Raw genomic sequence first — 27,591 nt, forward strand, 5'->3', positions numbered from 1 at the left:
ACTTGTTTAAAATGTAGGTTCTCTAACTTGACAGATTTGGAGTGGAGCCTCAGATTCTGCCTTTATTAGCCAGCTCCCACCACTTTAAGTAGCAAGGTTACACAGTGTCAAAATTCAGGATAACTTTTAAGTCCATATGGGGCACTTAGGGTTTGGCCATTTCCCTGCAGCTTGCTAATAACTAAGTTTTTAATGTATTTACTATTTACCTGTAATGTGAAAAATAGCAAACATGATTAATTCAAAACATTCGGATCATTCAATCATTCACCAGTTATTAAGCCATTACTATACTCATCCCTGAGTATCCATGGGAGATTGTTTACAGGATCCCCCTCAGATACCAAAATCCTTGGATGCCCAAGTATAAAATGGTGTAGTATTTGCAAAGAACCTACACACACCCTCCCATAAACCTTAAATTCTGTCTGGATTACTTATAATACCTAATACAATGGCTATGTATTACTTCATGTGGGTTCACCAGTAGTATCCAGCATGTGGCAAATTCAAGTTTTACTTTTTGAAACTTTTTGGAGTTTTGGGGTTTTTTGTTTTGTTTTGTTTTTGAGATGGAGTCTCCCTCTGTCACCCAGGCTGGAGTACAGTGGCATGATCTTGGCTCACTGCAACCTCCACCTCCCAGGTTCAAGTGATTCTGCTGCCTCAACCTCCCCAGTAGCTGGGATTACAGGCATCTGGCACCACGCCTGGCTAATGTTTGTATTTTTAGTAGAGACAGGGTTTCACCACGTTGCCCAGGCTGGAGGGCAGTGGCATGATCTCGCCTCACTGCAACCTGTGCCTTCCAGGTGCAAGTGATTCTCCTGCCTCAGCCTCCCCAGTAGCTGGGATTACAGGTGCCCACCACCACGCCTGGCTAATTTTTAGTAGAGACGGAGTTTCACCATGTTGGCCAGGCTGGTCTCAAACTTCTGACCTCAGGAGATCCGCTCGCCTTAGCCTCCCAAAGTTCTGGGATTACAGGCGTGAGCCACCGTGCCCAGCCTCCCAAGTATTTTCAGTCCATGACTGGTTGCATCCAGGGATGCAGAACCCACAGACGCTGAGGGCCGATGGTATCCACAAGGCAGGGCAACTGGCATTGGTGATGTACTGGAGTTTATAGAGTGGATTTCCTCATGTCTTCAAGGGAGATTTTATTGATTAGCAGCTGTGGCAGACATTGTTAAGTGCCACCCAATATTGGTTTATTTTCTTCCTTAATAACAATTCTGATTTCACTTGGGCTAGCAATAGGCCCAAGCTAAAAGACTACATTTCCTAGCTTCTCTCTTGCAGCAAGATGTGGCCAGGTGGTCAGTCTGGCTAAGAAGATGTAAACAGAACTAGTAGAAGGGGATAGGGGAAAGCTGTGTGGGAAAAGGGTATTTGCTTAGCTGGAAGGGTCTGGTGCTGGGATTACAAATATGACGGCTGGTGTCAGAATAACTCTGCAGCTATCTTGGACTATGAGGTGACATCAGGGAAGGCATCATGCAGAAGAATACTGGGATCCAAGACAGAATGAGACTAGGTCACCGATGACTAAGGACTCCTTCCACTAGCACTAGACTGGCCTACCGCTGGTTTACTTAATGTCTTGTTTAGACCACTATTGTTATGTCAGGTAAAACACAATTCCTAACTACTGTAGTTTAGACAGCCAATAAAACATGTCAGTTAAAGATTCTTTTCCTGTAAATTTTTTTTTACTTCTCTCATTTTAGGACTGACTTTATTTTACCAAAGAAAATCACAATTATGGCTATAACCAGGTAAGCATTGAGGCTGCAGTTGGAAAGCAACGTGGAAGTTGAACATTGAGGAGGTGCTAAGAAGGCTGAGGAAGAGAGAGGTCAATGTAATCATGTTGCAACCACCTAGGAAGATGGCAGCAGCTGTGGAACAGAAGGTTGTAAGCAAGATCCCAGGGTAAAGATGGGCACTTAGGCCTTGGAGATGACAGTGACAAGGGCTCACAAGCGCTGTTTTGCTCACTAAAAGCCCCAAATGCAAACCTTCTGTTTCAACTAGATTACTCCCATGAATCAGGTGAAGCAAATTTCTATTGGGGCACACTACTGGACAGGTTCAGGGCAAGTACAGCATTATCTCCACTTCCCTTCGTGCTGGAAATACAAAGGAGACCAAAACCCCCAGGAATACATTCACATGCAACCTCCATAGTCCTTGAATTTAACAGAGTTGCTACCTGTCACATTGAGAAAGAGGAGAATTCAGCAGGAATATGAGACTCTCATGATATTTCTAACAGGGCTGATTTTTCTCTACTGTGTCCTGCTTGTACCCCAGGATGTCCACTTTACCACCCTCAACCACCCAAGAAGAAAAACTAGCTTTTACTTTAACAAACCGAAGCTAGGCACTCAACAAATATTTGTTGAATGAATGAATAAATCAGAGCATAGCTCAAGTGCAAAAACCTTTTCAATCAATAATTTAAAAGCAAAGCTACAAAACAATATCCTCTCGTGCTTTAGTGTTTAATGAACTCTCAACATCGGTTGTTTCTTGGCAGCTGCAGATTTCACAAGAATGAGATTAAATGGCTTTTTACATCCTGTATTTGGAAAGAGAATAGAAGGATTTACGGGAAGTTATGCTCAGTTCCAATCCAGTTAAACAGGTATATAATTCTCTTTTGTCTTTCTTCAGACAATGAAAATCCGCAATCTAAGACCTGAAACTACTGCCACAGCCATGCATAAAACGAAATACTGCTGCTTTCCTCTCTGTTAAAGAGAATGTTCAAGGCCGAGGACACATAAAAAAGAGCAGCATTGCTGGCTCTGTTATTTAGCTGTGTGTTCTTGAAAAAGTCACTTCTCCAGACATATCTCAGCATTTATAACCTAAGACTGAACCTAAGACTGAATCACTGCATTTTACCCTTAATGAGGTACGCTTACACTAATCTTTTTGAAACGGTACTTAAATTGTAGCAGGACAAGCCGCAGACAAAACCCCTCAGACACCGAGTTAAAGAAAGAAGGACTTTATTCGGCCGGGAGCTTCGGCAAGACTCATGTCTCCAACAACCGAGATCCCCAAGTGAGTAATTCCTGTCCCTCTTAAGGGCTTACAACTCTAAGGCGGTCCGTGTGAGAGGGTCGTGATTGACTGAGGAAGCAGGGGGTACATGACTCGGGGGCTGCATGCTCCGGTAATTAGAACGGAACGGAACAGGACAGGGATTTTCACAGTGCTTTTCTATACAATGTCTGTAATTTATAGATAACATAACCGATTAAGTCAGGGGTCGATCTTTACCAGGCCCAGGGTGTGGTGCCGAGCTGTCTGCTTGTGGATTTCATTTCTGCCTTTTAGTTTTTACTTCTTCTTTGGAGGCAGAAATTGGGCATAAGACAATATGAGGGGTGGTCTCCTCCCTTAAAATCCTAATGCTCTCCTCCAAAAATGTGTATCCACATATTTGCATATAATTTCATGGGATTCAAAACCCCTGAAATTTATCCAGGAACCCCCAGATTAGTAACACCTGGACTAGATGTTGTCTAAGTCCTCTGAGCTCTATAATTGGTTCCACTGATTTCTAAGTTTTGGGTTTTTTTTTTTTTTCTTTTTAAAGTAAAACCACTTTGAGTTATGTTCATGGTGCTTACACCATGGTTTCCATTCTAGAACCAACTATATTCTAAAATTCCTGGTTGGAACAAAAGTTACTTAAGCAAGTAAAAGTGTGACAGTCTGGTAGCAGATTCTAAATAATCACCTTTTTATGGTGATAAGCTCAAATTTATTTTAAAAAATGTATTAAACAAGTATTAATACTTCTCAAACAGCAGTTGAGATGTCCCTGGGATAAGGAGACAGGGCACCAGGGACATTCCAGAAGTAACAATATACAAAGCATGATTTTGAAAGTTTTAGCGGTTTTTAATTTGTGGATGAGGGTGTAACACTTTTGCATTAAAATGAACAGATATGTTGTGGAGTAAAATGCATAAAGGCACGTTTTTAAAGATAAAATGTGAAACTTAAAATGTCCTGCTTACTAATATCTTGTCTCACGTCCAGAGGACACTTCACACTCCTCTAATCTTAGTGGTTCTCTGGTGGAAACTTACACATTACAAAAAAAGTAATCTATTCTAAATCCTAAAATAATTTGACTTTTTGTAACACAATGAAGATAACGAGCACAAAGTGAAAGAAAGAATGACTTTTTTTTGAGACAGAGTCTCACTCTTGCCCACGGTGGAGTGCAGCGGCGGGATCTCAGCTCACTGCAATCTCCACCTCCCTAATTCAAGCGATTCTCCCGCCTCACCCTCCCGAGTAGCTGGGACTATAGGCGCCCACCACCACACCCAGCTAATTTTTGTATTTTTAGTAGAGACGGGGTTTCGCCGTGTTGGCCAGGATGGTCTCGATCTCTTGACCTCGTCAAAGTGCTGGGATTACAGGCATGCGTGAGCCACTGCGTCCGGCCATTTTATTTTATTTTTTGAGACAGAGTCCTGACCTCAAGCAGTCCGCCTGCCTAGGCCTCGCAAAGTGCTGGGATTACAGGAGTGAGCCACCGCACCCAGCCAAGAAAGATTTTGGAAAAGTGAATGAATACAAGGATTTCCACTAGACTGAGAATTAGTTTGTCAACAGCATTTCAGTGTCTTGAGAAGTGTTTACATTTGGCGTGGACAAAGCTGGCAGATGACGTAGAAAGTAAAAAGTTGCCTCTTCAAAGTTTCCCTTCTTGTTAAAGAATAAATCATAAATGTTAGAAACAATAGTTTCTTTTAAAGACTAACTTACTTCAAGTCTCCTTGCTTTGTGCTAATAACTGTTAAGCCCTATTGTATGTAACTGTGGGACATGCTCACAGGCACGTTCCAGCTCACAGCCTATTTAGCAAATCGGGTATCAGTTTAAGACTATAAGGTCCAGCCCCAGCCAACGGATGCAGGACACAGCAGTAAGGACAACCCAAAGGCGTAAGGGACAAATATGTCTGCTTTTCCTTTGTTCAGGTGTGCTCTCACTATTGTTTCATCTGCAATTGAGCACCCTTTCTGCATAAAGTAAAAATTGTCTTGCAGAGAGATCTTTTGTCTCCATGCTGACTTTTCTTCGTGTCACCAATTATCTATTTCTAACAATAACAAGGCCTTTTCTGCACTGCAATGACAACCAAAGCATCCCAAATGAAATCATTTCTGCAAGACCCAAACTAGCCTCTACTAACACGTACTAACAATTCAGAACACCAGAGAAGAAAAGTTATTGAAAACAAAAGGGTCTAAGCGCTGAAGCACTGTATCGCACTTGAAATGGAGGCTGAAAATTTGACAAGGATGGACTATGCATCTTGTTTACCAAATGACCTACTACGGTGTTTATGAGAACTATACGAACCAAGATTTACTCTATTGGGAGCTTGTAGGAAAGCTGTAATGTCTAAGACATACCTGAATCTCTAAACCTTATTAAATAAAACTTTTTTTTTCTTTGAAAGGGGGCCTGGCTCGTCCCCCAGACTGGAATGCAGTGGAGCAATCTCGGCTCACTGCAGCCTCGACCTCCTGGGCTCAAGCAATCCTCCCACCTCAGCCTTCCGAGTTGCTGAGGCCACAGGCGGGCGTCGCCATGCTGGGCTAATTTATAACATTTTTGTAGAGACGGCATCAAAATATGTTGCTCAGGCTCACTTTGTTTTCCCAACTCTCAAATGAAGGCTCTGGCCGGGCGCGGTGGCTCACGCCTGTAATGCCAGCAACTTTGGGAGGTCGAGGCAAGCGGATCACCTGCGGTCGGGAGTTCAAAACCAGCCTAGCCAACATGGAGAAACCCTGTCTCTACTAAAAACAAAATTAGCCAGGCGTGGTGGTGGGCGTCTGTAATCCCAGCTACTCGGGAGGCTGAGGCAGGAGAGTTGCTTGAACCCGGGAGGCAGAGGTTGCGGTGAGCCGAAATCGCGCCACCGGACTCCAGCCTGGGCAAAAAGAGCGAAACTCCGTCTCAAAAAAAAAAAAAAAAAAAAAAAGAAGGCTCACTGGTCCCTCCCCAGGAGGTGCCGCAACCTTGGCCAATACAGCCCCAGAGTTAGACAAGCAGACAGAGAAAGTGTGCAGGGCTGGGGCTCTGGCCCGGGCAGACGGGAACGCGGACACATCTAACACTCCGGGTCCGTCAAGGCAGCGCGAGCGTTGCGCCGCTGGAACAAGTCACCGCGAACCCTAATCCCACCCCTCCTTGCCCTATTAACGACAGAAAGCCTCGTTCCGCTGGTCCCTGAACAAAAATTCCTACCCTACTAGTACACAGCCCACAACAATGCGCGCTACCGGCGCTACAGCCCCTACGCAACCGGCCGGAAGTCGGCCCCGCCTCCTCCTGATGTCACGGAAATGAAGGGCTTCGCAGAGGATGTCCCGCCCGCTCCCCTCAGACGGGCGTAGCTGGCACCTTCCTGAGATATGCCTGCTTGCCCCCGATTTTTTTCTCCTTGCAGTGAGAACCTCCTCATGTGGCATCTTTACTTATTCTCTTTTTGGAAAATCCATGTGACCTCTCCGCGCTGAAAGTGTTTCCACGTTTACAGGCGACTTAAAGGCAGCCCTGGAGCCTGACGTATAATTCGAGCGCCGACGCAGAAAGGAGTCAGGTTTTTTGTTTTTTTTTTGGCTTCCGGTTCTGTCACCTCCAGGCTGAGCCGGGCTGGCGGAAGAGGCACGTGCGCTGCTGAATGGAGCTGGTCGCTGGTTGCTACGAGCAGGTCCTCTTTGGGTTCGCTGTACACCCGGAGCCCGAGGCTTGCGGCGACCACGAGGTGAGATACCGCGTAGAGACAGTCGGAGGCGGGGCCGGGAAGGTCGGGTTTGGTTCCTACACAGCAGAGGTAAACATTGGAGCGCCTGCTGTTCAGTGGATGATTTGATGAATCAAACCTAAGAGACTTAAGAGAAAAGCTAACCTTTTAAAACGTAGAGTGGACATTTTATCAAAATGAGACAATATCTGCCTTTTCTAGTAGACAAAAGGTCCACGGGACACAGAGGAAACCGGCATTTCTGCATACGGACAAATGAGTCGTAGATTGTGGATTTAAGGATCGATCCCCTAAGTTGACAGTATTCAGAATTTAATGAAAGAAGATCTCGGTCTTTTGCTGAATTTCTGTCCTGGAATTTTACAAATTACTAGAACTAGATTAGGATAAATCCCTTATAGATAAAGCGATACCAATTCATTATTTGTTGGGAACTTATGGCGAGCTGGGCGGTGGAGATGCAAAGATGCTGGAGGTATGGATCTTGCCTTAGAGACGTTGCCTACATAAGGGGTGGAGGACTGAGGAGACACATAGATGGAGAGAAATTACAGCAGAATATGATATTACTAGATGTGTGAATAGATAAAAAGTTCAAATAAATTATCAGTAGTCAAATAGGTAGATAGGACTATACTCACGACTAGGAATCCGACCTCCTAACATCTAGCTCACTTTTATTCTTGAAGCAATTCTAAGCATTTTCTAGAAAATTGAGTACAGTACTTCCTTATGAAGTCAAGGCGTCGGTCTTTAATTATCCAGAAAATTTGGAAGTATATCACTTGGCCTATTGCTTTCGTTTATTTTGTTTCCTACTCCAGTTATTTGCTCTTTGTCTTTGGCTGAAAAGTGATGTGTTTTGAATAGTCAAAGATGATGCTATTTAATGTTTTTTTTTTTTTGTAATGAAATTACTTAACTATGTTCCAGACACACAGTGGGCCTCACAGCAACCCTCTGAGGAGGATGCAGTTATTCTCGTTTTGCAGATGAAGAACCAAAATGTTGGTCCTAGATAGGTTAAGTGACTGCTGAAGGCCACACAGATAATAATTGACACAGGTGACCCCAAAATGTCAGGAGCCCCCGAGGGTCTCTGACATTTGAAACTCTTAACCATTACCCTATACTTCTACTAAATCTAAGCAATAGCCTAGATAACCTACATTATGTGAATTTTTAAAGGTTATTATTTGATTTAAGGCCATAGCAGACCCGCAAAAATGCTTGATTCAAAGGGGGCCCCCTTGGTCTTAAATGACGGAAGGAGTATCTTGCTGTAACTAAGGACCTGATTTGCAGTAACACATGTTGAAAGAAGTTTGATGGGTTTTTTTCTTTTTCGGTTTGTTTTGCAAATACTTTTTGATGCAGTTCCTTCAGTTTAAGGAGTGAGTGTGTGTGTGTGTCTGTGTATTTTGCTGTCATGCTTCACACTCATCCAATCAGACTTCCTAATGCTATTGTCACATGGCAATAAGCACAGAGTTCCTGAGATTTCGTTATTGGTGATTCTCTAGAGCTTACGTTGGTACTCATGGAAACATACCTTTACTCTGTTGGTTTTTCTTTATAAGACTTGTCCACTGGGCGCGGTGGCTCATGCCTGCAATCCCAGCACTTTGGGAGGGCGAGGCAGGTGGATCACCTGAGGTCAGGAGTTGAAGACCAGCCTGGCCAATGTGGTGAAACCCTGTCTCTACCAAAATTAGCTGGGCATGATGGCAAGTGCTTGTAATCCCAGCTACTCAGGAGGCTTAGGTGGGAGAATCGCAGTTCATTGCTGTGTATCAACTGCTTGGAATAGTGCCAGACACATAGTAGGCACTCATCATTTGAAAGAATAAATTCAAATAAAAATGTGAATATCTGAAAAAATAAATTAAGTCTCACATATAAAGTAAATACACTAAAGAGTTAAAGATTTGTGTAGGATCTAAAAGTCTTCCTTCGTCCAGTCTCCATTACTGTGTTCTAGAGTGATGATACCCAGTGTTGCCTGCCCACCTCCTTGCTTTACCTTCCTTATCAAGTCTCAAGTCCTTTGTGTTAAACTACATGTCATTTTGTAGTTTAACATATCATTTTTCCATTTATAGGATCCATTGATAGTTTTCATGAATCGTGGAACGATTTATCTTTTCAGAAACAGATAAATGGTTCCGTGATTCATGAAAACTACCAATGGATAGAGTTGGTGGAACTATGGTGTGACTGGCATTAATTGTATGTTTTCATCTTCAGCAGCAATGGACTCTTGTGGCTGACTTCACTCACCATGCTCACACTGCCTCCTTGTCAGCAGTAGCTGTAAATAGTCGTTTTGTGGTCACTGGGAGCAAAGATGAAACAATTCACATTTATGACATGAAAAAGAAGATTGAGCATGGGGCTCTAGTGCATCACAGTGGTAAGAAAATTGTATCCCTTAAGATGAGAACATGGAGGTTTTCTTTACAATTTGACTTCAGTTGAACAATTTGTTGTATCTATTTTATAGCAGATTCTGTGCTAGAAGATAGAGGAATTAAAAAAAAAATGGTTTCTTAGCCTGGCGCAGTGGCTCACACCTGTAATCCCAGCACTTTGGGAGGCTGAGGTGGGTGGATCACCTGAGGTCAGTAGCTGGAGACCAGACCTGTCTCTACTAAAATACAAAAAAAAATTAGCCAGGTGTGGTGGCACACACCTGTAGTCACAGCTACTCGGGAGGGTGAGGCAGGGGAATCGTTTGAACCTGGGAGGCAGAGATTGCAGTAAGCTGAGATCACGCCACTGCATGCCAGCCTGGGCAACAGAGTGAGACTCTGTCTCAAAAAAAAAAAAAAAAAGGTTTCTTGCTCTGGGTTGGCTTACGGTCTGTATTGGGAGACAGAAAGGAGGCATTTAACCCAGTCAGAGTGAGGTTTTCACTGAAACCTTCCTTAAAATGACATCTGAATTATCTTAAAAGAGAAATGTCAGTTGTTGGGCAGGTAAAGTTTGCAAGGAGGGAGAAAGGACATTCCAGGCAGAGCTGGCAGTGTGAGGAGCACAGGTAGTAGCATCATAGCAATATCTGACTTTATTGAGGGCATATTATGTACCCCTCTGTGTGCCAAGAAAGTAGAAGAGAACACCTAGTTTCAAAGATGTAGCGTCATAGCAATATCTGACTTTATTGAGGGCATATTATATACCCCTCTGTGTGCCAAGAAAGTAGAAGAGAACACCTAGTTTCAAAGATGTAGCGTCATAGCAATATCTGACTTTATTGAGGGCATATTATATACCCCTCTGTGTGCCAAGAAAGTAGAAGAGAACACCTAGTTTCAAAGATGTAGCGTCATAGCAATATCTGACTTTATTGAGGGCATATTATATACCCCTCTGTGTGCCAAGAAAGTAGAAGAGAACACCTAGTTTCAAAGATGTAGCATCATAGCAATATCTGACTTTACTGAGGGCATATTATGTACCCCTCTGTGTGCCAAGAAAGTAGAAGAGAACACCTAGTTTCAAAGATGTTACTTGACTTGCCGAAGGTCTCAAACACTGGAACTAGAACTTGAACCTAGGTCTAGAGCCCATGCTTTTGACCACTGGTGTTCATAGGGAACTGTAAGCAGTTCCGGATTATGAGAAGGTTAAATTGGGAGTTTGAGGGGCTAGAGAAGTAGATGGGACCAGATCCTGGAGTCCTTGAGAGAGCCAGGTAGAGACTGAATTGGGAGGGAGGGAGGGAGCAAGCTAGCAAATGAATGATGTGGGCTTGAGGAAAGTACTGCCAGTTAGTATCGGAGGGGTGCTGACTGAGAACCCCAACAGAAGGACTGATGAAGGCCTGCCCCATTGGAATTGGCAGCTACGGATTGAGTAACATCAGTTTGCAAGATTTTCTGAGTTTCTTCAGTAATAAGCCACAGACATTTCCCTAGAGAGAGGAAGGTTACTTGGTGTGTGCGGTAGAAGGATTGAGTTACAAGAGAATTAAGAATTTTGGTGAAGGAGTGGATTAGGTTGTCAGCATAGAGAAAATGTGTCGTCAAAGCCGGGCGCGGTGGCTCGCGCCTGTAATCCCAGCACTTTGGGAGGCCGAGGTGGGCCGAGCGTGAGGTCAGGAGATTGAGACCATCCTGGCTAACACGGAGAAACCCCGTCTCTACGAAAAATACATAACCTTAGCTGGGCATGGTGGCACACACCTGTAGTCCCAGCTACTTAGGAGGCTGAGGCAGGAGAATCGCTTGAACCCGGGGAGGCAGAGTGTGCAGTGAGCTGAGACTGTGCCACTGCACTCTAGCCTAGGCGACAGAGCAAGACTCTGTCTCAAAAAAAAAAAAAAAAAAAAAGGAAAAGAAAAGAAAATGTGTTGTCAAGGGCCTGGAGATCTCTGAAATACAGAAGCAGGTGGAGTGTGAGTGCAGGGAGGCATGAAAGGGATGGGAAGATGTGAGCTTGTGGTCAGCAAATAGCTTCCTAGAGGTCAAGAGTTCTAACGTGGAACAGCTCTACGTGGTAACGATGCCCAGGCTGTGGGTGTAGGGGACTGAAATGCAGGGGAGGCAAAGGTCACTGGAGTTGAAGTCAAGAAGTAGTACTACAGTTCCCGGCTTGTGGTTTGGTTTTCCACACTGGTGGTCAAGGTACCCAGGATAGTGGCAGAATCAAGGGAGAGAAAGACTGAACAGGTAAATTTTTTTCTTCAGTACCAAACATTTTATGCTGTTTTTGTTGCATTTTCCCAGGGAACAGAGAATGAGGGGTGACTCAGCCAAGAAAGTTGGTTTTCTGCAAAGAAAGGCAGATAAAATGGTGCCTTTTTCCTACCCAATCTTACATGTATTTCAGAGGATCCACACCAGGCATTGGTTTCCAGCAGTAAATTTGCAGCCATAAATGGCTTCCTTCTGTTAGGTGTTCCCTTAGTTTATTCAGACTGCTATAACAAAATACCTTAGACTGAATAATTTATCAATAATAGAGATTTATTTCTCACAGTTGTAGAGGCTGGGAAGTCTAAGATTAAGGCACCAGCAGATTTTCTTGTCTCGTAAGGACTGGCTCTCTGTTGCTGTGTCCTCATATGGTAGAAGGGCAAAGCAGATCCCTGCACAATTCTGTAAGGTCAAGCTTGAGAGTTGGAGCCAGTTTTAAAAAAGCAAACAAACAAACAAAAAAAACAACTTTTTTTTTGGCGGGGGCGGGGGGGCTTCTCGCTCTGTCACCCAGGCTGGAGTGCAGTGGCACGATCTTGGCTCACTGCGTCAGTTCTGCCTCCTGGGTTTAAGCGATTCTCCTGCCTCAGCCTCCCAGGTAGCTTGGATTATAGGTGCCTGCCACCACGCCCAGCTAATTTTTGTATTTTTAGTAGAGACAGGGGTCTAACCATGTTGGCCAGGCTGGTCTTGAACTCTTGACCTCAAGTGATCCGCCCGCCTCAGCCTCCCAAAGTGCTGGGATTACAGGCGTGAGCCACCGCGCCCTGCCAAAAAAAACAACTTTTATAATGTCGCCAGTCCTCTAATCCCGTTCATGAGGGTTTGCCTTCATGACTTAGTCACCGTCACCTCCTAAAGGTCTCACCTCTTAAACTATCACATTGGCAACTAAGTTTCAGCAAATGAATTTTGGGGGACACTTTCACACATGGCAGACTGTCCATTGCTGCTTTAACAGCTGTCTTGCTCTTCATCAGAAGCTGAGCTTTGAGTGATTCAAATATACATTCTTTTTTTCTCTATCTCCTAGTCCTAGTTCGTTATAAAGAAGCCTTCTCTCTCAGGTTTGGAAGAAATAAGTTAAATTTGATCTGCCCAAACCCATTAGTACAAGTGTTCAACAATAAGAAAAGGAATTACATAGAAGGAGTTTAGATTGGGGGGTGAATGAAGTAGGGCTCTTGGTTTCTTGGTTTCCTTTATTTCTTGTATAAATCCTTTTTTTCTTTTTTTCCTTCAACTTTTAAGTTCAGGGGTACACATGCAGGATGTGCAGGTTTGTTACATAGGTAAACATCCCATGGTGGTTTGCTGTACAGATCATCCCATCACCTAGGTATTAAGTCCAGCATCCATTAGCTGTTCTTTCTAATGCTCTCCTTCCTGCAACCCTTCCCCTCCCACAGGCCCCAGTGTGTGTTGTTCTTCCCCTGTGTGAGAACATGCGGTGTTTGGTTTTCTTTTTCTTTTCTTTTCTATTTCTTTCTTTCCTTCTTTTTTGAGATGCAGTCTTTCTCTGTCACCCAGGCTGGAGTGCAGTGGCAGATGTCGGCTCACTGCAACCTCCATCTCCCAGGTTCAAGCGATTCTTGTGCCTCAGCCTCCTGAGTAGCTGGGACTACAGGCACACACCACCACATCCAGCTAATTTTTGTATTTTCAGTAGAGACGGGGTTTCGCCATGTTGGCCAGGCTGGTCTTGAACTCCTGACCTCAAGTGATCTGCCCGCCTCGGTCTCCCAAAGTGCTGGGATTACAGGCATGAGCCACCTCGCCTAGCCAGTGTTTAATTTTCTCTTCCTGCATTAGTTTGCTGGGGATAATGGCTTCCAACTCCATCCACATCCCTGCAAAGGACATGATCTCATTCCTTTTTATGGGTGCATAAATCCTATTTTTCTAAGAGTTGCTAATAGATAAGCTTTTTTCTAGGGAAGCAAATGTGGGAAACCAAACTTTCCAAAGTGAGAAATAGGATAATAGGGAGAGGAAAATATGAACAAATGAATGAGAAGTGTGTGGAAATGGATCAAAACAGGTCTGAGTGATAAGGATTGGATTGTGGCTGATTGGGTAGCTAATTCACTGTTTAGAAAGTGGAAGTCATGTGGCAGTACACCTGGTTTGTTCCCCAGATAGGCTTGTTAGCTGATTAGTTTTGTTTACTTCTGCTCAAACTATCCTAGCCAGCCACCTCCTAAATTTATAATTTGAAGACATAAAGCAAGGACGTGAACTGATTTGTTCAAATCTGTATCTAAACTGGAGATACTCTGCTGAAAATATTTGCATAGATTTGAACAACTGTACTTACGTGAAAAAATTTAAGGTATATTTTAGTAATATTAAGACATTGAGGCCAGGCACAGTGGCTCACACCTGTAATCCCAGCACTTTGGGAGGCTGAGGTGGGCAGATCACTTGGGCCCAGGAGTTCAAGACCAGCCTGGGCAACATGGCATGGTGAAACCCTGTATCTACAAAAAATACAAAAATTAGCTAGGCATATTGATGTGCACCTGTAGTCCCAGTTACTCAGGAGGCTGAGGTGGGAAGATTGCTTGAACCCAGGAGGCAGAGGTTGCAGTGGGATAAGATCGTTCCATAGCACTTCAGCCTGGGTAACAAGAGTGAAACCCTGCCTCAAAAAAAAAAAAAAAAAAAGAAAAAGAAAAAAAGGTATTGAGTGTTTTACTTAGCATAGCATAGCCTTCAAATCAGAAATGGAGTTTGCATTTAAAATGAATATTATTTTTGCCTATTTTGGTTTTTCCATAGGTACAATAACTTGCCTGAAATTCTATGGCAACAGGCATTTAATCAGTGGAGCGGAAGATGGACTCATCTGTATCTGGGATGCAAAGAAATGGGAATGCCTGAAGTCAATTAAAGCTCACAAGTGAGTCGGGCTCTTTCCCTTTGGCATTCTCGATGTGCCAGTCAAGTTGGGGACTAACTGTTGGTTTCATTATAGAGGACAGGTGACCTTCCTTTCTATTCACCCATCTGGCAAGTTGGCCCTGTCGGTTGGTACAGATAAAACTTTAAGGTAAGTCATTAATGCTCAAGAGCATTTATCTAAGGTGTATCTTTTACTACAGCTCTCCACCATTTAAAAATACTGTTATACAAGGGAAAGGTCAAAAGCTGGTGAACCTTTTCATAGTGGTTCATAGTGGTAGGATAAAAATGACAAGCTCTGTTTTCTTTCTTTTTTTTTGAGACGGAGTCTCGCTCTGTCTCCCTGCTCTGTCGCCCAGGCTGGAGTGCGGTGGCGTGATCTTGGCTCACTGCAAGCTCCGCCTCCCAGGTTCATGCCATTCTCCTGCCTCAGCCTCCCGAGTAGCTGAAACTACAGGCGCCCGCCACCACGCCTGGCTAATTTTTGTATTTTTAGTAGAGACGGTGTTTCACCGTGTTAGCCAGGATGGTCTCGATCTCCTGACCTCGTCATCCGCCCGCCTCAGCCTCCAAAAGTGCTGGGATTACAGGCGTGAGCCACCGCGCCCAGCCAACAAGCTCCGTTTTCAAACATGCAGTTATGCTGCAGTCATCATAGCTGTGAATTGAAGATTTTAGAAAGGGACACCTTTTGAAAATACAATGGATACGAGATGTTAAAGGGATATGGGAATGAAGCAAGTCTTAATCCTGCCTCATAATATTTCAAAATGTTGCTGTAAGGAAGATAGCAGGTCTTTTAAATGGCCAATATTTGGTAAAATGTCACTTCAGTAAGTCTTCATTATGCTTGTTCTTTTATGCTTAGTAAAAGTTAGTTGGTGATCACACCGTAAGTGAGCTTCCTATTTTGCAGAACGTGGAATCTTGTAGAAGGAAGATCAGCATTCATAAAAAATATAAAACAAAGTGAGTATTTTTGTTTGAAATGCAGGTTGAGCATTCCTAATCTGGAAATCTGAAATGCTCCAAAATCTGAAACTTTTTGGCACTGATGTGGTGCCTCAAGTAGAAAATTCAACACCTTACCTCATGATGGGTTACAGTCAGAACTTTGTTTCATACACAAAATTATTTAAAATATTGTGTAAAATTACCTTCCGGCTAGGTGTATATGAAACATAGATGAATTTCATGTTTAGACTTGAAACATGAGTTGCATGGGTTTTATCCTCGAGATATTTCATTGTATATATGCAGATATTCCAAAATCCAAAATCGTTCTGGTCCCAAGCATTTTGGGTAGGGGATACTCAACCTGTATATTTTACAGTGACTTAATGGAATATGAATATAGATATACATTTTTACATGTGTGTATGTTACACATTTATTTCCCTGCATGGTGGTGGTTACCTCTGAGCAAATGCCTTGGGTTACTTTCTTTTCCCATTTTAGACTAGATTCTTTTTGTGGCTCTGCCACCTGTCTTTGATTTTTATTTTGTTTCATTTTATTTTATTTTATATTTTATTTTATTTTTTGAGATGGAGTCTCGCTCTATCACCCAGGCTGGAGTGCAGTGGCGCTATCTCAGCTCACTACAACCTCTGCCTTCTGAGTTCGTTATTCTCCTGCCTCACCCTCCCAAGCAGCTGGGATTACAGGTGCGTGTCACCATGCTTGGCTAATTTTTGTATTTTTTGGTAGAGAGATGGGGTTTCACCATGTTTGCCAGGCTGGTCTCAAACTCCTGGCCTTAAGTGATCCACCCACCTTGGCCTCCCAAAGTGCTGGCATTACAGGTGTGACCCAGTGCACCTGGCCCACCTTTGACTTTTTGAACCTAGATTATTTTCTTAAAAACTTGACTTGTAAAATGTGTTACGAAGATGAAATAGGATAATGAATTTGAAAATGCACAGTATAAATATTTGCTATTTTTATTATTACTATGATCATTTTATGTTTTATTTACAAAATAAATAGACTTCGTTTTTTTCCACTTACAGATGCTCACATAGTAGAATGGTCCCCAAGAGGAGAGCAGTATGTAGTTATCATACAGAATAAAATAGACATCTATCAGCTTGACACTGCATCCATTAGTGGCACCATCACAAATGAAAAGAGAATTTCCTCTGTTAAATTTCTTTCAGTGAGTAATCGGAAATCAGTCACCAAAGTTCGTGGTGATGGTTGGAACTGTTGATGACATTCTGGATGTTATTACTCTTTTTCCTCTCTCCTAGGAGTCTGTCCTTGCAGTGGCTGGAGATGAAGAAGTTATAAGGTTTTTTGACTGTGATTCACTAGTGTGCCTCTGCGAATTTAAAGCTCATGAAAACAGGTATTTTTACCAATCTTTGCTGTGTATGTCTAGTCTAATAAAAGGTATATATGCAGTAGTTTCATAAGCCAGGTTATATGTTTTTATTAGCAACTGCAGAAATAATCAGACATATCTACATGTACAGTATATGGTATCTGGAGTCTAATAAGGTGGTGGAAGATGTTATCTTCCTGGCCTTTAATAATGCAAAAGTGGGCCGGGAGCAGTAGCTCACGCCTGTAATCCCAGCACTTTGGGAGGCTGAGGCGGGCGGATCAGGAGGTCAAGAGATCAAGACCATCGTGGCCAACATGGTGAAACCCCGTCTCTACTGAAAATAAAAAAATTGGTGTGGTGGTGCACGCTGGTAGTCCCAGTTACTCGAGAGGGTGAGGCAGGAGAATCACTTGAACCCTGGAGGCGGAGGTTGCAGTGAGCCAAGATCGCACCACTGCACTCCAACCTGGCGACAGAGTGAGACTCTGTCTCAAAAAATAATAATAATAATAATGCAAAAGTGGTGAAATTGTTTTCTGGACTGTCATTTACACAAGATATTTTTTAAATGTCTGTTAGACTTGGAGCCTGAAATCAAGCATATTTGAACAAGCAAAAGACTAAACAATCTTGAGCTTTGTTCCCATCTACTTTTGTCCTTTTACATAAGTCCCCTTGCCTACTTCTCCCCCCTTGCCGTGTGATTTTTTTTCCTGCAGGAGAAGTGAATTGACGTTACTGAGTTCCTGTTTTGTGCCAGCTTTTATTACCTTTTAATGCTTTCTCTCTTTCTAGGGGGTAGATAGTCTCAAAGTAAGTAGTTAAGTGGTTGGCCAATATTACCCCAATAATGGAGCTGAGAGCTGAACCCAGTTTTATCTGACTCTCATATCCCTGCTTTCTCCAGTAATTTTGAAAAAGGTGATCTAATATACAGAGTTAGATTTTGATGTGATCCATTTGCATGTTCTATGTCTCAAATGAGTCTTAATTCTTATTTCTTAAACAGTGGTTAAGTTTTAAGAAATCCATACTTAGAGTACTGCAGTCAGTAGTATAAAGGCCTTACTCTTCTCCTATATTGGGAAGTGAACATATTTTTCAAGGTCGCCCATTCCAGATGTACTAATAACACTTAAGATATTTGGCCATTCATTCATTTAACAAGTATTCATTGAGCATCATTATGAAATACTACACGAAGTATTTAATGATGAACAGAAAAGACAGGAGCTTGTGCTCTCATGGCTCTTACATTATAAGGAGGCGATAGATTATAAGCAAGCAGATAATTATAACAGGATGGAAATAGAAAAGTAGAGTGATTAAAGATTAACAAGGGTAATTGGTTTAGATAGGATGATGAGGGAAGAAGATGTGAGACCTTAAGAATGAAAAAGGAGCTAGTTTTAAAAAGAGAGAGGCACAGGTGCAAAGACCCTGAGGGAGAACAGAGCTTGGTGTATTTTAGGAGCAGATAGAAGACCTGTGTGACTAGGTGAGAATGAGCAAGGAGAAGACGGTGGAAGCCAATCGGTGCCTATAATCATCATAATTTTTCTTACTATGGAAAAATTTAAAAGCATTTAGACTGGTTTAAGGTGCTAACTCTTTAAGACCCACCACCAGCTTTAGCAACTGTCACTGTGTGGCCAGTTTTGCTTCATCTATATGCCCAGCCACTTCCTCCTCTCCCATCTTATTTTAAAGTAGATCCCAGTTTTGTAGGGTTTTAAGCCTGCAAGTTACATGATTTGATTTACATTTTTAAAAATTTTTGGCCAGGCGCAGTGGCTCATGCCTGTAATCCCGGCACTTCGGGAGGCCGAGGCAGGCAGATCACAAGGTCAGGAGTTTGAGACCAGCCTGACAACATGGTGAAACCCCGTCTCTACTAAAAATACAAAAATTAGCCAGGTATGGTGGCGCACACCTGTAATCCCAGCTACTCGGGAGGCTGAGGCAGGAGAATCGTTTGAACCCAGGAGGCGGAGGTTGTGGTTAGCTGAGATAGCCGAGATCCCACCACTGCACTCCAGCCTAGGCGATAGAGCAAGGCTCCGCCTCAAAAAAAAAAAAAAGAAAAAAAAAGAAAAGAAAATTGTTAAGGGGCAAAATAGAAGCAGAAAGGCCAATCAGGCTACTTCTGTGATCCAGAGGAAAAATGAGAGTGGCTTAGACTAACAGTGGTGGGACTGGAGATGAGGGAAATGGATGTGTGGGAGAGGCCTGGATTCATCGTTTCTGTTGTCTTTTCTCTCCTTACTGAACTTGGAGTTTCTTGAGGTGATGGGCTTTGTTTTACTCATCTTTAGTTCCTTTGTAATAACCTGATTATTTATAGTTATCTGTTTTCTTTTCAACTTTTCCTTCAGATATGGTTGGCAGTGGATTTTATCTTATTTTTTGGGCCTGGATATATCTCATTAATGGGAATGCGAAGCATAGTTATATTTTAAGGCACCATTCATTGAGCAGTTTGGAAATACTTGAAACACTGAGAAAGCACTAGTCTTTGTGTGTAATTTTATAACAATATTAGACTATTTGGAGGAAAAGATCTTTTATGGTGTTAATATTTCTATCCTAGGGTAAAGGACATGTTCAGTTTTGAAATTCCAGAGCATCATGTTATTGTTTCAGCATCGAGTGATGGTTTCATCAAAATGTGGAAGCTTAAGCAGGATAAGGTCAGTGCTTCAACACAATCTAAATGTACTTTAATACAAGTCTTGCTCATAAGTGAGGTGGAATTTTTTTAAGGGTCATAAGACATAGGTCTTTAAACTTTTTAAATCTCTTCCAGGCATGATTGATATTAATGGTTTTAAAATTAGGGTTCCCAGGGAGCTGCCTTGATGGTTGTCATTTCCGAGTGTGAGCTGGCGGGATCCCAGAACTCGCGCTGCTCTTTTTAGTCAGAGAAGCTCTACTTTCCTCTCTTGAATATTGGAGTTCTCTGGAAGCTCTTAGGTAAAAATACTGCCATTGCTAAAAGTAATTTGGAAGCTCCTGATCAATTACAAAATTAACAAACCATTTAAACCAGACACTTTGGAAAATTGAATTCCCTCCTGTAGTCTCCTTACAGTCTCTCTTGGTTTATTCTTTGTTCTCTCATAAACACATTCTGTGAATATGGTTTGTTGAATGTCTCTTTCCAAGGTTCTTTGTTCAGCCCTGGAAATAAGACCTGATTCCTTTCTTTAGAATTTTCTTTTTTTTTTTTTTTAAAGTATACAATTCAGTGATTTAATTTAGCATATTCATGGAGTTGTACAATCATAATTGTAATTAATTTTAGAATATTTTCATCACACCAAAGAGAAACTCCATACCCATTAGCAGTCACCCCCCATCCTCTCCTTTCCCCCCACTGCCAGTCCCTGGTAACTAGTAATCTGTTTTTTGTTTTTATGGATTTGCCTATTCTGGACATTTCATATATGGAATCACACAACGTTTGGCCTTTTGTGATGGGCGTTTTCACTTCGTGTAATGTTTCTAAGGTTCATCATGTTATAGCATATGTTAGTACTTCACTGCTTTTTATGACTGAATACTACGCCGTCGTGTGGATAAACCACTTTTTATGTATCCATTCATCAGGTGATAGACATTTGGATTGTTTCCACCTTTTGGATGTTATGAATAGTGCTTCTGTGAACATTCATATGCAAATTTTTGTGTGGATATATGTTTTTTTTCTTTTTTTTATACTTTAAGTTTTAGGGTACATGTGTACAACGTGCAGGTTAGTTGCATATGTATACATGTGCCATGTTGGTGTGCTGCACCCATTAACTCGTCATTTAACATTAGGTATATCTCCTAATGCTATCCCTCCCCCTGCCCCCCACCCCACAACAGGCCCTGGTGTGTGATGTTCCCCTTCCTGTGTCTGTGTGTTCTCATTGTTCAATTCCCACCTATGAGTGAGAACATGCAAAATTGGCTCTGTGAATAACATAGTCAAACTAATCATGAGTGAAGATTATATATATGTTGCTTCTGAATATCATATTTTGTACTCAAGAAAATACAGGAAGTTTTAAATTAAGGTAACTTGATTATGGAAAAAGAAATTATTGAAAATGCACATTATGAATGTTTGTTTCTTCTGTTTAGAAAGTTCCCCCATCTTTACTCTGTGAAGTAAACACTAATGCCAGGCTGACATGTCTTGGAGTGTGGCTAGACAAAGTGGCAGACATGAAAGAAAGCCTTCCTCCAGCTGCAGAGCCTTCTCCTGGTAATCGAATTTGATTGTTTTGAAATTTTGAATAATCTATTATCTCTTAAATTGTAGAAGTGGAGGAGATCCAGATAATTTCACTTTATTGACAGCTTGTGTTTATTTCATTCAAAGGGGAAAACAGTCTTTTTTTAAAAGCACTCTCTTTTGTGTTTTAGTAAGTAAAGAACAGTCCAAAATTGGCAAAAAGGAGCCTGGTGACACAGTGCACAAAGAAGAAAAGCGGTCAAAACCTAACACAAAGAAACGTGGTTTAACAGGTGACAGTAAGAAAGCAACAAAAGAAAGTGGCCTGGTATCAACCAAGAAGAGGAAAATGGTAGAAATGTTGGAAAAGAAGAGGAAAAAGAAGAAAATAAAAACAATGCAGTGAATCCCAGATGTCTCCTGAAAGAACTCTTTTAGATGAAATCATTCTACTCAAATGTACCTTAATTTTTTTTTTTTTTTTCCCCTGAGTAAAAGCAAGAAATTTCTTCCTTTGGAAAAAATATATATATTTAAAAACCACTTTTAGATGGTTTTTTTAAAAAAAAAACAGTGGTAAAATTACTTTTGGCAGACAGTGTTTTATGAATTATGTATCATGTTGATATATAATATGTTAATGTGTCATGTAATTTTTACTTTGTACAAAGCAAATAAAGATCTTTCTCAAAATATACTGTAAAATAATATAAAATATTGAACACATTCTTTATCAGATTTGGATGAAGGAGTCATTATTCAAAATTTTCTCTTAAATGGGAAAGAATTTAAGAACTGCCTTTGGCTTCTTCAAATGGTAAGTAGTAATTTTAGATTTTCATACCAACAGGACAAACTTAAAAGATTATACATATATAATTATACATATCTATGAAACAAACATATGCTTAAGTGTAGGACATACCTAAGATTATAGAGAGATTGCCAGACTTTAAACTACTTTGCTTCCAAGTAGTAGATGTACAAAATAATTTAAGGACGGGAAAATGATCTTTTCTTTTTTTCTTTTTGTTTTTTTGAGATGGAGTCTTGATCTGTTGCCCAGGCTGGAGTGCGGTGGCGCGATCTTAGCTCACTGCAACCTCCGTCTCTTCGTTTCAGGCTATTCTCCTGCCTCAGCCTCCCGAGTAGCTGGTAGCTTGAGCCAAGGAGTTTGAGACCAGCATGGGCAACATAGGGAGACTGTCTCTCCCAAAAAATTAGCTAGATGTGGTGACATGCTCCCAGCTACTCAAGAGGCGGAGGTGGGAAGGATGGCTTGAGCCCAGGATGTGGAAATTGCGGTGAGCTGCGACTGCACCACTATACTCCAGCCTGGACAACAGAGCCAGACCCTGTCTTAAAAAAAAAGAAAGGAAAAGACATTATTGGGGATCCATAGGTTTGAATTAGCCAGGCAGATACTAGATACCTGAGACCATCAGGAGAATCACTTCTGATTAGGCAGAATAAGAACGGGCACTGGAATTGCCACTCCATAGGAATAAATTGTCTAGGAAATGAACCAAATTGTGTGCTTAATATCAGTCTACTCCTTTGTTAGCTTATTTCATAAGCTATTAGCATAAATGTAGGTTGTTGGCTTTTTTTTTTCTCAATTCAACTCAAAAATTTTGAGATCATTGTGAGAAATACACACTTGTAAGAAATAATGCAGAGATTCCACCCGGTTTTCCCAATGATAACATCTTGCAAAACAAGGGCAATATCACAACCAAGCCAAGATAGGATAGAAATGATATAATCAAGATACAGAACATTTCTATCACAATGATCCCATCTGTTGTCATAAGCCATATTCAGTTTCCTCTTGTGCTCGTATAGCTATGCCCACCTTCATAACCTCTGGCACCAGTGGTCTGTTCTCCATCTCTAATTTTGCCAAAATTGATTGGATTATACTTTCTTTTGGGATTGGCTTTTCACTCAGCATAATCTCTGGGCATTGATCCAGCTTGTTGCATCAATAGTTCTGTTTTTAGTACTGAGTGGGATGTCACTATAGATGTACCATAGTAAACACCTGTGGAAGGACGTCAGGAATGTTTCCTGTTATTAGGTATCTAAATAAAGTTGCTGTAAACATTTGTGTACAGGTTTTTATGTGAACTAGAGTCTTCATTTCTCTTGGATAAATGCCCAGGAATTCCAAAGTTTTCCAGAATAGCTGTATGGTTTTACATTTCTACCAGTAATGTTTGAGTGATACAGTTTCTCTGCATCTTTCCAGCATTTGATGTTAGTCTTAGCCATTCTGGTAAGAGTGTAGTGATACCTTATTGTGGTTATAACTTACATTACTCTGATAGCTAATGATGTTAATCATCTTTCCATGTGCTTATTTGCCATCTGTGTATCATAATTGGTGAAATGTCTTTTGCCCATGTTCACATTATATATTTTTTCTTTTTTGCTGTTGAATTTTGAGAGTTTTTTTTTTGTTTTTTTTTTTTTTTTTTTTGAAATGGAGTCTTACTCTGTCACCCACCCAGGCTGGAGTGCAGTGGCGTGATCTTGGCTCACTGCAACCTCCACCTCCCAGGTTCAAGGGATTCTCCTGCCCCAGCCTCTTGAGTAACTGGGATTACAGGTGCGTGCCACCATACCCAGCTAATTTTTGTATTTTTAGTAGAGGTGGGGTTTTACCATGTTAGCCAGCCTGGTCTCGAACTCCTGATCTTTAGTGATCCACCCGCCTCAGCCTCCCAAAGTACAGGGATTACAGGCGTGAGCCACCGCACCTGGCCAAGAGTGCTTTTATATATTGTAGAAACTCAACTTTTCTCAGATATGTGGTTTGCAAATATTTTTGCCTAGTCTGTAGCTTGTGTTTTTGTCCTAACAGCCTTTTGCAGAGCTCAAGTTTTTTATTTTGTTGAAATCCAGTTCATCGATTCTTCCTTCCGTGGATCATGCTTTTGGTGTGAAGTCCAAGAGACCTTTGTCTAGCCTTAGATCCTGAAGAGGTTCTATATATTTTTTAAAGGTTTTGTAGAGTTTTACATTTTACATTTAGTATGTGATCCATTTTGAGTGTATAAAGTGTGAGGTTTAATTCCAAGTTTATTTTCTTGCCTAAGGATATCAACTTGCTCTAGCGCCTTGTTGAAAAGACTGTTCTTCCTCTATTGAAATACTTTTGCATCTTTGCCAGAATTCAATTGAGCATATTAGTGTGGGTCTGTTACTGGGCTCTCTATTGTGTTCTGTTGATCTTTTTGCCGGAACCACACGGTCTTGATTACTGCAGCTATATAATAAGCCTTGAATTTGAGTAGAATGATTCTCCCCCTTTCCTGTTTTTCAAAATTATTTTCACTATTCTAGTTCCTTTGCCTTTCCATACAGAATTTAGGATAATTCTGTCCTTCTCTACAAAAAACAAATGTACAGTCGTGTCACTTAATGACAGGAATACATTCTGAGAAATTCCTCATTAGGTGATTTCATTTTGTGTGAATATCATAGGGTGTACTTACACAAACCTGGATGGTAGAGCCTGCTGCACACCTAGGCCATATGGTATAGTCATAATCTTATGAGACCACCATTGTATATGTGATCCGTTATTGACCAAACCGTTATTGACCAAAATGTCGTTATGCAGCACATGGCTGTATAGATCTTTGATTTTTTTATTTTTTTATTTTTATTTTTTTAGACAGTTTTGCTCTTGTCACCCAGGCTGGAGTGCAATTTTGCGACCTCAGCTCACTGCAACCACTGCCTCCTGAATTCACGCGATTCTCCTGCCTCAGCCTCCCGAGTAGCTGGGATTACAGGCACACACCACCACGCCCGGCTAATTTTTTTATTTGTAGAAGAGACAGGGTTTCGCCATGTTGGCCAGGCTGGTCTCAAACTCCTGACCTCAGGTGATCCGCCTGCCTTGGCCTCCCAAAGTGCTGGGATTACAGGCCTTAGCTACCGCGCCCAGCCAGATCTTTGATTTCTTTTATCAGTGTTGTGTAGTTTTCAGCATACAAATCTTGCACGTGTTAGATTTATTTCTAAGTATTTGGGGCGGGGGAATTACAAGTGATTTTTTTTTTTTTTTTTTGAGATGGAGTCTTGCACTGGTGCCTGGGCCGGAGTGCAGTGGCGCCATCTCGGCTGACCGCAACCTCTGCCTCCTTGGGTTCAAGCGATTCTCCTGCCTCAGCCTCCCAAGTAGCTGGGATTACAGGTGCCTGCCACCATGCCCGGCAAATTTTTTTGTACTTTTAGTAGAGATGGGGTTTCACTATGTTGGTTAGGCTGGTCTCAAACTCCTGACCTCGTGATCTGCCCGCCTTGGCCTCCCAAAGTGCTGGGATTACAGGCATGAGCCACTGCACCTGGCCTACAAGTGATATTTTGAATTTTGGTGCCCATATTCATTGCTAATATATAGAAATACAGTTGATTTTTGTGTGATCTTACATCCTGCTATCTTGCTGAATTCATTTATTCTAGGAGTTGTTTTGTTGGGGTTTTCTATGTAGACAATTATGTTATCTGCAAATATAAATAGTGTTATTTCTATCTGTATTTTCCCCCATTTTCTTGCCTTATTAACTGACTAGAAGATGCAGCACTGTGTTGAATAACAATAGTGAGAACAGACATCTTTGCCTTGTTATGATCTTAGGGGGAAAATATTCAGTCTTTCACTGTTAAGTATAATGCCAGCTGTAGGGTTTTCGTAGATATTCTTTGTCAAGTTGAAGAAAGGTCAACTTGACATCCCCTGTTTCATTCCTGATATTGGTAATTTGTGTCCTCTCTGTTTACTTTGTCAGTCTTCCTAGAGCTTTGTCAGTTTTATTATCTTTTCAAAGAACCAGTTCTGCCAGGCACGGTGGCTCATGCCTGTAATCCCAGCACTTTGGGAGGCCGAGGTGGGCAGATCACCTAAGGTCACACGTTCAAGACCAACCTGGCAAACCTGGTGAAATCCTGTCTCTACTAAAAATATAAAAATTAGCCGGGCATTGTGGCAGGCACCTGTAATCCCAGCTACTAGGGGGGCTGAGCCAGGAGAATCGCTCGAACCCGAGAGGCGGAGGTTGCAGTGAGCCGAGACTGTGCCACTGCACTCCAGCCTGGGCAACAGAGAGAAACTCTGTCTCAAAAACAAAACAAAACAAAACAAAACAAAACAAAGAATCAGTTCTTTGTTTCATTGACTCCTTCTGTTTTCAATTTCATTTTCTGCTCTCATCCTTATTTCCTTCTTTCCTTCTGCTTGCTTTGGGGTTTCTTTTGCTCTTCTTTTTCTATTTTCTTTTTGGTTTGTTTTAGGATTTTTTAGAGACATGGTCTTGCTATGTTGCTCAGGCTGGCCTTTAACTCCTGGGCTCAAGCCATCCTCCCACCTTGGCCTCCTGAGTTGCTGGGACTACAGGTGTGAGCCACCACACCTGGCTTTTTTACTAGATTCTTGAGGGAGGAGCTTATATTATGTGAGTTTTTCCCTCATTTCAAATGTGTGCTCTTAAGGTTTTTAGCACTGCTTTTGCTACATGCCACTGTTTTTGTATGTAGTAATGTATCTATCTATCTATTTAAAAGAGACAGGGTTGTGTTATGGTTGCCAAGGCTGGTCTCAAACTTCTGGCCTCAAACAATCTTCTGGCCCCAGCCTCCCAAGTAGCAAACACAGTTTGGTTTTTTGTAATACTTTGAGACATAATTCACACAACATACTATTCACCCATCGAAAGCATACAATTCAATGTTTTTCAGTCTATTCACAGAGTGCAACTATCACAAAAATCAATATTAGGACATTTTAATCACTCCAAGAAGAAATCTTGGACCCCTTAGCTGTCATTCCCCATTTCTCCCTCCCAAACACCCCTAGGCGTATGCAACCACTGATCTATCTTCCGTATGTGTAGGATTTGCCTAGTCTAGACATTTCATAGAAATGGAATCATTCCATTTGGGGTCTTTTGTGATTTCACTTCACGTATTGTTTCAGGGTTCATCCATATTGGTTTTTTTTGTTGTTGTTGTTGTTTTAGATGGAGTTTCCCTCTTGTTGCCCAGGCTGGAGTGCAATGGTGCGATCTCAGCTCACTGCAACCTCCACCTCCTGGGTTCAAGCGATTCTCCTGCCTCAGCCTCCCAAGTAGCTGGGATTACAGGCACCCGCCACCATGCCCAGCTAATTTTTGTAGTTTTAGTAGAGACGGGGTTTCGCCATGTTGGCCAGGCTGGTCTCAAACTCCTGACCTCAGGTAATCCGCCTGCCTCGGCCTCCCAAAGTGCTGGGATTACAGGTGTGAGCCACCGTGCCTGGCAAGGGTTTATTCATATTGTAACATATATCAGTATTTCATTTCTTTTTATTGCCAAATAATATTTCATTGCATGGATATAACACAATTTGTTTATTCTATAGCTGATGCATATTTGTTTCTTCTTGGCTAGTATGAATAATGTTGCTTTGACCATTCATTTACAAGTTTTTGCATGAACATATGTTTTCATTTTTCTTGGGTACATATATACCTAGAAGTAAAATTGTGGAATCAGATGGTTACTCTTATGTTCAACCTTTTGAGGGACTGCCATACTGTCCTAAAGCGATCACACCCTTTATATTTCCACCACC

The 27,591-nt window shown here is 41.8% G+C and overlaps 1 protein-coding gene across 2 annotated transcripts; it reads left to right on the forward strand.

Moving 5' to 3' along the window:
* The first annotated feature begins 6,255 nt into the window (after window positions 1-6,255).
* Window positions 6,256-21,684, forward strand: PAK1IP1 (PAK1 interacting protein 1). 2 transcript variants are annotated; one of them, XM_008952888.5, is made up of 10 exons: window positions 6,256-6,814; window positions 9,062-9,227; window positions 14,296-14,416; window positions 14,492-14,566; window positions 15,335-15,387; window positions 16,431-16,576; window positions 16,671-16,768; window positions 19,338-19,437; window positions 20,876-20,999; window positions 21,161-21,684. In XM_008952888.5, the coding sequence occupies exons 1-10, from the start codon at window positions 6,731-6,733 to the stop codon at window positions 21,373-21,375; spliced, it is 1,182 nt and encodes a 393-aa protein (XP_008951136.1). In that variant the 5' UTR covers window positions 6,256-6,730; the 3' UTR covers window positions 21,376-21,684. The 2 variants fall into 2 exon arrangements, with proteins under 2 accessions (XP_008951136.1, XP_003827592.1); XM_003827544.6 differs by having other exon boundaries at window positions 6,264-6,814; window positions 9,065-9,227.
* The last annotated feature ends 5,907 nt before the right edge of the window (window positions 21,685-27,591 follow it).

The sequence above is a fragment of the Pan paniscus genome, chromosome 5 (genome assembly GCF_029289425.2).
Source record: "Pan paniscus chromosome 5, NHGRI_mPanPan1-v2.0_pri, whole genome shotgun sequence".
In the NCBI taxonomy this organism is placed as follows: domain Eukaryota; kingdom Metazoa; phylum Chordata; class Mammalia; order Primates; family Hominidae; genus Pan; species Pan paniscus.

Coding starts and splice junctions, on each gene's coding strand:
- PAK1IP1 (XM_008952888.5), top strand. CDS start 6,731: ATGGAGCTGGTCGCTGGTTGCTACGAGCAGGTCCTCTTTGGGTTCGCT. Junction 15,388..16,430: donor CATAAAAAATATAAAACAAA/GTGAGTATTTTT, acceptor TTCCACTTACAG/ATGCTCACATAGTAGAATGG. Junction 21,000..21,160: donor AGCTGCAGAGCCTTCTCCTG/GTAATCGAATTT, acceptor TTTGTGTTTTAG/TAAGTAAAGAACAGTCCAAA.